Here is a 9,729-nt window from a genome sequence, read left to right as displayed (position 1 = left end):
GAAAGTTTTGGACAGTGGATTTTATTGGCCGACTCTGAACAAAGACTCTTTTGAGTTTTGTCAACTCTGTGAAAGATGTCAACTGACCGGGGAAATTTCTAGAAGAGATGAGATGCCGCAGAATCCGATAATAGTTTGTGAGATTTTCAATGTTTGGGGCATGGACTTTATGGGCCCTTTCTCATCTTCATATGAGAATAAATACATTTTGGTTGCGGTGGATTATGTATCCAAATGGATAGAAGCAAAAGCTACACCCACCAGCGAGTCAAAAGAGGTAGCTAAATTTCTGCGGGCCAATATTTTCAATAGGTATGGGGTGCCCAGAGCCATCATCTCGGACCAAGGTACGCACTTTTGTAACCGCACAATAGAAGCTTTGATGAGAAAATATTGTGTGCATCATCGATTAGCTACACCCTATCATCCCCAATCGAATGGTCAAGCAGAGATTTCGAACAGAGAAATCAAAAACATCTTGGAAAAGACGGTGAACACCACAAGGAAAGATTGGAGTAAGCACCTCGACGATGCTCTCTGGGCGTATAAGACTGCTTAGAAAACGCTGATAGGGATGTCACCGTACAGATTGGTGTTCGGGAAAATGTGCCATTTGCCCGTGGAAGTGGAGCATAGGGCCTACTGGGCTGTGAAAGAGATGAATATGAAGGAACGGGACTGTGAAGAGGAACGGAAACTGCAGCTACAGGAATTAGAGGAACTAAGACTGGAGGCATTCGACTCGGCCATGTGGTATAAAGAAAGAACAAAGCTCTGGCATGATAAGAATCTCCGAGTCATGGAACTTCGCGTAGGGCAGAAAGTACTCCTTTTTCAATCCTGGCTGAAGCTAATGCCTGGCAAGTTGAAATCCAAGTGGATAGGGCCATACACGATCATTGGCCTTCGAGCAAATAGAGCTGTAGAGATTCAAGGAAGCGCCCCTGATAAGGCTCGTTTCATGCATTGGTTTAGGGTTGAAATTCTGTGCATTTGGGGCGCTAATGTGCGTTTATGAGTTCAGGTGCGTAGTAAATCTGCTGGACCTAGGAAGTTGCTTGTTACCTGACCTAGCAGATGCAAAAGAGATGGAATTGAAGTAAAAATCAGAAGTCGTCGTTCGGACCTGGGAGAATCAAAAGTTGGCGACAGGAACAGAATGGAGCGAGAGCAGATTATTTTAAAGAGTCTTACTCAAGGGCAAGAGCGTCAAATCACCAGAGGGATACCCTAGGGATCAGAGCCTCACATATATAAGGAGCTCAACCTTGAAGAACAAGACAGCCACTTCTACACTTTCTTAGCTCTAGCTTTCGTTCCATGCTTTAGTTCCCCACTTCAAATTTCTTATTTCGACTGTTGCGCACTTGGATATGGAGGATTCTTGCTTTAATTTAGTACTCTGTGGTTTTTAAGTTCGCAACTCTAGTTCCTGACTTTGATCTACTGGATTCAGACCTATTTCTAGTTATTATGGAAATTTATGTTTGCTTTTGGTTGGATATCGCTGAGTTTATGTTTATCTCTTGCTTTTAGCTTTCGTTCTTGTTTATTATTGGATGTTTGGAGCTGAAATATGTTGGTTTGTTGATGGAGGCTTGGGATTTGCGTATGTAGATGTTTGGATTTGTTGAATCGTGGTGTTTTTGAGTTGGAATTTCGCGTAATTGGTGTTTGCTGTTTACGTTGTGCATGATCATGGCTGTTTACTTTCTGTTTCTGCATCCCTTAGGTCCAGTAGCGTAGATCTGTTAGTTTAGGCTTTAATTTCTCGTTTTAAGTCTAGATCTAAAGTTTGCTATGTTTTTATGGTGTTTGATACTCTGTTTTATCTGCTATTCTCGTTTGATTCCCGAAGAAGATGAAGTTGTTGGTAGTTAGAACTAGATCTACTTTATGTCAGTACTTTTCTGCATGTACTTTACTTTTTCTGCATATCCTCCAGACCCTGTCAGTACCATCTGCTTTGTCTCTTTTACTTTTCTGCATGCTTTTCCATACCCTGGTAGTTTACGGAAACTTGTCTTGCTTTTCGCTTTATGCTTGTCTGTCCAAATTAGGAAAGTTTGTCTAGTTAAGTTTACTCCAGTTGTCTTAGAACTTTAAAATATCCCAGTTTCTCCAAGTCATGTATGTTCCGTACGCTTTCATTTCTTTGACCCAGTAGGTAGAGTAAAATTTTTATCATCTCTCAGACCCAGTAGTTTTAAGTTCTCGACCCACAAAATTGTGTGGCAGCAGCTGATGCACTTTTTATTAGCACTAAAAATACCTGCAAGTATACAGGGTAGATCTAGTATAGCTAAAGGTCAGTACCGGATATCGAACACGGGGAATATAGTTGCAACTGGCTATTATGTACTAAGCGTCAAATACTATCTAGAGAAACAAGAGAAGTTTTGGGTTTTTGAAAGTAAAAACAATTAAAAGCAATCAAACAACTAAATGCAATTAAATCACAAAGATAAAATATGAGAGATAAGAGAATTCCATGGATGTGCGTTCACAGTTATGGTTATACAAATTCCAACTACAATACCCTAGCACAGTTATTACTTTGATAGAACGAGTCACCTAGCTTATGCTCATGCGATGCAAACATTGATTACAAAATTAGGGTTGTCAATCCTAACACGTAACTCCATAAAGCTCCTAAGACCCTTGAAAAGTCCTCACTCTCAATTAACAGTGCCGTTTTAAGGGAAGCTAACTGTAGCGTCTACTAAGTGGACTCGCTAGAACTCTGTCACAGTTATGAAGCAAGTTATATTAAATCATACACGATTGTGTCACTCAATCATGAAGCATCGAGATTAACTTAGGGAAGAAACAAAGTAAAAACAAAACGGATATTAAATAGAAAACGGAATTGTATAAACCAATAAAAGTTACTAACACATCCAAAGAATCCTACGAATTTAGTTAGACATAATTGAATAAGCTAAATACATAGATTGAAGTGAAAACAATTGGAACATAAAACTAAAGCAAGTAAAACCCGTAGGTTGAATCCTTGTCGTTCTTGATGTTCTTGCTTCTTTCTTCAACCCCTTGCACAATGAAGAACTCTCAAATTTATGCTATGGAAGTAATTGGCAAAAAGATGATGAAAGATTAGGGTTGGAGGAGGAGCTATGAAAGCTCCCCTTTTGGGGGCTAAGGAAGGGTTGAATTCTATGAATGAGGTTATGGGGTATATATAGGCTTTAGAACGATTTAAATTTGGTAATAAGTGTCCTTCAAGTATTAGGAAATATGTAATTTTCGTTCCCCATAGTAGAAGGAAAATATTTGGCTTCACAAGGTAATATCTTCTTTCCTTCTTCAAATTCCCGCATAGACTGCAGCTGGCAGCTTTGTGCGACTTTGGTAGAACGGCCATAACTCTCTCCACAGAATTCCGATTGCATTAATTATTGAACCATCTTGAAGCTCTTTTCAAGACGAAGAGAATGGTGTGTATAGCGCTCGAATCGGACTTTAGAATCGCCGGAAAATTGAGTTTGAAGACAGCTATCGCGCGCCGCGTTTCTGTGGCGGGCCGCCGCACCTTGGCCGGCGGTCGCCGCGCGCAGTCCAGTAGCTTCTGACTCCTTGTAGCGGTCGCCATGCACTTCCCGGTGGTCGCCGCGCGTGTCTTTTTCTCCGCTAAGTGCCGGCGGTCGCCGGAGAAGCTCCAGATTCCCTACTTCGCGTTTTAACTCCCTTTTTTGGCTCAAATATGGACATTTCTCACAAAACATGTCAAAATACCAAAATAGATCAAATATGCAAATAATGGACATGTAATGCAACTTTGACCTTAAAAACGGGCCAAATAATGGCCTTAAAACCGTGCAAAATCCGAGCGTATCAACTCCCCCAAACTTACATTTGTGTTTGTCCTCAAACAAAACAATAAAGACACAAAATAGACGCACGGAATGCATAAGGACTAGACGTCATAATTGCCTCAAAAGATGGAAGAACAGTTTAAACATGTATTAACACAATCAAATCAAGCAAGGCTTATTAGTGCACTTTCATTACTAACTCGTGGAACACCTTGAATTCAAGCCCTCACATGTGGCAAACTTTCAAAGATGGGAAGTGTTCTCTCACTCTCAAAGTGTATGAAGGTAATGTGTATATAAGCACTCAAATCATGCATCATGCAAAGTTTACCATAGGCTTGCTCAAAGTCTACTCCCTTCTCTACTAAATGTGATTAAGCTTCAAAAGTCCGAAATGTCTTTATCTTTGGTTGTAATGTAGGCTCTTTGGTAGGTGAGGAATATTTGGCTAAAAAGTGACTAAAAATAAAAATATTCCAAGTAGAGTAAAGATAACTCCACTTTTCTAAACCCAAGACACTTTTAACACTTTATTTATCTCCTTCAACTCACTTTCCAATCCTTTGATTTTCTTTTCTTTTCTTTTCACAACCTTTCACACTTTTTCTTTTCTTATTCTTTTTTTTTCTTTTCTTATTATTTTTTTTTTCTTTTCCATACGCATCCATTCTTTTTTTTTTCTAAGATCAAGCACATATTTTGTACTTTCTTACATTAAGCACACCACTTTTTATACTTTCTCCTTATCTCTCCAATTCCTTTACAAAATAAGATAGCAAAAACTAACTAACCCAAGGAATTGTCCCCATTATGTTGGTTTCCAAAGAATAGGCTTAAAGGCTCAAAATTGGCTATAGATAGAAAATTTTTGAAAGATTTGAGAGGGTCGAAAATTTTGGATAAAAGTAGGCTAGAAAAGATGGCCAATCATCCTCCTAAATCAACTTAAACACTATGCAAACTTAGGCAAGACTAAGAGCAAGTTTTAGAAACATGTACACGAATGCAGATAAATCACACAAGAATGAAATATAGGCCCAAATCCTCACAAGGTATAAAGCATGATTCAAGGCGAACAAGTGGGCACAAAGTGAAGGTATACAGAGATAATACAGATATGCATGTGGTGGAAGAGACGCCACTACATGCATCAACTATTATTTCTTAGGATGGTCAGGCAAATGGATATCCTTAATGAATTCCTAGGTCAGGTAAAGTGGGAAACAAAAATTTATTTTTGCACTGACCTAGGAAATCTTGAGGATACTCATTTGCTATGTAAATAGTTCAATTGCTTTCTAAAAACAAGAAAATCCAAACAAATTAAAATTTTAATCTTCCAAAAATATTTTTCGAGGCACCAAACTCCTTGGGGAAATTGCTTTGTCACTCATAATCTCCGACCCAGGAATTTGGTGTTTCATTTCTTTTGTTCTGAATTGCTAGGGGAAGGAAGAGCCTTGCAGATTGAAGGGAAGGCGGTTGCCTTTTGAAATTCGAATTCCGTTTTTCGAGGAACATACAGTTTCTTACATCATATGGCAACCGTTCGCCTGTCACTCTGAAAAAGGCTGGAGATATTTGATTTTCAATCAGAATCAATCGTCCATTCTCTCTCTACTCTCATAACTCTCTCTCTGAATAATTTTCCCCAAAATCGTTTCAAACCCTAACCAAACCTACCCCAGAAATTGTGAGTTGCAGGTAACCATGAAGAAAGCACAGGGAACCACCGTGAAGAAGGGAGACCCAGCCACCAGACCACCATCCGGCGAGTCGTCCGGACAACCGCTGTTTCAACCGACTTTCTCGGCGCTCGATATTCGCTCAGAATGGAACCCGACTTCTGTGCAAGGTTCCTCTACCGTCAAAAGTCCTGATGAGGAAGCATTCTTGAAGGAACTAGAAGAGAAGTTCGGAAGTAAATAAGAGGCCGAGAAACTATTCTCCCGTTTCTCGATGTTTCATCGGCAACCGCCGGCAATTCCTGAGGAACCAAAGGCGCAACCACCGAGTTCAAACCTAGGGGATTCCAAAACCCTAGATCAGACGCATGCAGCAACTGGGCCGAACCCAAACAGTGCAGAACAGGGAAAGGGCGGCAGCGGACTTGAGGAGGAAAGCGTCAGCGGATTATTTGGTGGATGGAGTCACGAGGGAAGGTAACGCATCTGATTTACAGTAGATGGAGGGGGAAACCCCTGTTTCTAAGAATGTGGAGGGGGAAACCCCGAGTTTATATGTGGAGGGGGGAACCCCGTTTGATCATGAGGGGGCAACCCCGACTTTGTTTGTTGAGGGGGAAACCCCAGTTGTGTCCGAGGGAGAAATCCCTAACAAACCTGAGGAGGAGACTCCGATTAAATCTATGGGGGAAACCGCAGTTACGTGTGCTGAGGGAGAAATCCCTAATAATTTTGGAGGGGACGGGCCGTTGGAGGTAGTGGATCTGGAGAAAAAACCAGAGGACTCACCCGCTGATCCGCGGGCGTCAAGTAGAAGAGGATGACCAGACGAAGGGATCAGGATTCCTGGCCCCGGGGGCAACGAGCATGCAGGAGAAAGAGACTCCCGACTCTGAAGATGAGGTAGCCCCGCGGAAGAGCGTTGAGTAGTCAAGGAGCACAAACGGAAGGGAAAGACAACTGTCGTCCCTCAGCCCCAGAAATCTCAAAGACTCATCTCGGTCGGAAAAGCTCCCCGCCCGCTCCCCAAGGCTTCTGGACCTGGTGATGAGAGTAGCAAGACCGAGGAAGAGATCGAGGAAGAGGAGGAGGTCCCAAACTTCGAGTGAGAAGAAGTCTGGATCACAAAGAAGCTCCTAGGAGCTATGTCTAAGTTCAATGACTCGAAGAGGATACAGACGTACAAGGATCGAAGCGCAGTTGGGAAACTGGCCAAATCAGGGAAGAGATACGATAAGGACTCGCTGAGGGAAATAGAGTCTGATGAAGAATTCCTTGGCCACATCAAGGGAATAGGCTTTGAGTGGCTCCTGAACCATAGTGAACAGGAGGTGCCAGTGGAAGCGGCCCGGGAATTCTTCTCCACTTTCAGGTTCAAGGCTACTACCGATCCAGATGCGAACTCCATCTCCTTCCGTCTTTTCACCATCGAGCATACCATGAGTGTAAGGGAGTGGTCTTTGAGGATGGGGCTATTTAGCAATGCCGAGGATGATGAGGGCATTTGGGACGACAGAGCATACGGCCCACCAAAGGACACACCCGGATTCTCACCACAAACTGCTTGGGAATACTTGACACACGCCAGGAGTGGAATTTTCAAGACCAGTATATCAAAAGGGATCCACCTCACCGACCATCTTCTACGTTTCGCCCAAGAATTCATCGGGTACAATCTGATGGGCACAACCAGCTCCAGCATCACCACCACCGAGCTCTACTTTACTTGGTGCATGTCTAAACGCATCAAGGTTCACCTTGGATATTGGTTAGCCCAGGCCTGCCATCAGATGACTGCCAACCCTTCCCGCCACATGTACACTTGCCACCTTCTCGGCGCCTACATAGAGCGCAACTTCGACATGAAGATTGGGAAGGCAGAGTCGAGTGTTACAATGTGTGAGCCCCCGGAGTTATTCAACATGGAGTACTTTTTCAATAAAGGGATCTTACACATGGAAGGGATGGAGTTGTGCTTCTACAACATGGGGGCCAACGTGGACAAGGTGAAGCATGAACCAGAGCTGGTGGAAGACGTGGTGAATGTGGATGTGACCGAACTACGGAAGGAGGTGGCTGAGGTGAGAGGAGATATTGGTGAAGTCAAGAAGGTGCTACAAGATATCAAGGGGAGTTTGAATACCCTGGCTGGACGCTCATCTGCCCAGAATGAGAGGATGACCGAGGCGGTCAAGCTTATGCAGAGAATGGCAGTATGGTTGGGAGAGATGTTTCCCCAAATCAAGGAGAAGCGGCAGCCCGGTCCGGGAAGTTCCTCCCAGGAGCAGCTTTCACCCCCCTCCAAGCCTTCGGTAGCCCCGCATGTGTCTCCAGCCTTGACGTCTGTCCCTGTGAAGAAACCCCTGTCTAGACCCCCCGTTATGACTGAAGAAAAAGCGCCGGCATCGCCGGCAAAGAAGAAAGTGAAAGTGAACCACCCCAGCATACCATCCAAGTCTGGCTCCCAAGGGAGCCGGACCCAGAATTGAATCCCCCCCGTTGACCAAGTAAATTTTACATTTCAGTCATTTCATTTTATTTTCTGTTTTTATATCCATGTTGTTTGTGCTGAGCATGTTTAACTGTTGTCTTGTGTGTTCTCCCACTTAGTCCAATCTTTGGTCTAAGTGTGAGAAGTTTATATGTTTCTTCAGCATGCTTTTCTTGTGATTAGGTGTTCATCTCCCACTTAGTCCAATTCTTGGTCTAAGTGTGAGAAGTTTATGTATATATTCAGTATGCTTTGTCCTGTTTATGTCTTTGTTTTTTCTCTCCCACTTAGCCCGTTGTTCGGTCTAAGTGTGAGAAGTTTTATGTGTTTTATTTTGATTGTGTGCACCAACTCCCTCATTTCCCCCCTTCACTAGGATAGCTTGGGAACAAGCTGGAGTGAAGTGGGAGGGGGTGGGAGAGTTAGTGCAGTATGTGCTCAGCATGTGAAGAAGTTCTTAGGTCTAGGAGTTCTAGTTTTTTTTTTTTTTTTTTAGGTTATGTGTTTAAGCATGAATTAACAAGGATAATAAGGCAAGATTCCCTTAGGGAGAGTAATTGAAAATAGGATGCACTACAACTTTGAGGCCTCTTTCCTTAATAAGCTAAAATCGGTTTGGAGGAGGCAAGAACGATAGAAGGTGCCTTAGCTGACCTAATTGTGAAACCTCACTATTAATGTGAGTTAGAAGCCTTAACATTGAGCGCTAACATAATAAAAGGGCTGCTACCTGATGCTTAGGGAGAAGAATTTAGAAAGGAGATATTAAGAAAAGAAAAAAAAAGAGAAAAATTTTCAAACCCGTAGGTATAAGCTGGACAAAGTCCAAAGGAAGAAAATATTAAAAAAAAAAAGAGAGAGAAAAAATCTGGAGGAATAAGCTGGACGAAGTCCAGGAAAGAGGAGGTATAAGCTGGACGAAGTCCAGGAGAAAAAATTAGGAAAGGAGGATAGAAGGAGAAAATTCTCATAACCCGAAGCATCAATAGCAAGAACTAATTATGAGCGATCGATCCTAACATCCCTGGTGAGGAATGAGTGATCGAGCGAATCTAACAATTAGCAAACTAATGGCTATCTGGACGAGCTGACAAACCGATTAGGTGGAAGAAGGGAAGGGGAGGATTTAGAGAGTGTAAACTATTGGATTGGCCTTAAACTTGTGGCGACAGCTGCCCAAAAATCTGAACTAATTCATGCCTATGTGTTTTATTAAGTGCTATTGTTTTTTCTTTCTTTCATGTTAGTGTTTAGGTCTAGTAGTTCTCTTTGGTCAGGGAATAACCATGCATTGAAATTCGCCTTATTTCTCTTTTCTTGTCTTTATACTTGAGGACAAGTATGTTTTAAGTGTGAGCAGTTTGATAAGGCTAATTTCATGCATTGGTTAAGGGATAAATTCTGTGATTTCCCGGGTCTAACAAACCTTTTTGAGCCAGGTGCATAGAGAAAATTGCCAACCCCAGGAAGAAGACAGAGATCACCTGGTGGAGGAAGCCGGCAAGGAAAATAAGCTGAACAAGGAAGAGCGCTAGACAAAAGAGCATTGAATCGAAGGGCAAAATGGGCATTGCAAGAACAGTCTAGAAGCTCTATCCTTTATAAAAAGGGAGCACGCAATCAACATGATCATCACCTTTCAGCTCCTAGCTTAGTTTTCTTCTTTTCTCTACACACTCACACACTTAGGGGGAAATCGTAGGGGGGTTCTCGTTTCATC

At 42.5% G+C, this 9,729-nt stretch overlaps 1 protein-coding gene across 1 annotated transcript; it reads left to right on the top strand.

Annotated features, from left to right (window-relative positions):
* Window positions 1-574: 574 nt before the first annotated feature.
* On the top strand, window positions 575-1,069 carry LOC125195070. The gene is made up of 2 exons (XM_048093273.1): window positions 575-952; window positions 1,025-1,069. Exons 1-2 carry the CDS (start codon window positions 575-577, stop codon window positions 1,067-1,069), a joined length of 423 nt encoding a protein of 140 aa, XP_047949230.1.
* Window positions 1,070-9,729: the final 8,660 nt, after the last annotated feature.

This window comes from Salvia hispanica, chromosome 6 (genome assembly GCF_023119035.1).
Source record: "Salvia hispanica cultivar TCC Black 2014 chromosome 6, UniMelb_Shisp_WGS_1.0, whole genome shotgun sequence".
Lineage (NCBI taxonomy): Eukaryota > Viridiplantae > Streptophyta > Magnoliopsida > Lamiales > Lamiaceae > Salvia > Salvia hispanica.
The sequence above is the reverse complement of the archived record's forward strand: the minus strand, read 5'-3'. Positions and strand labels throughout refer to the sequence as shown.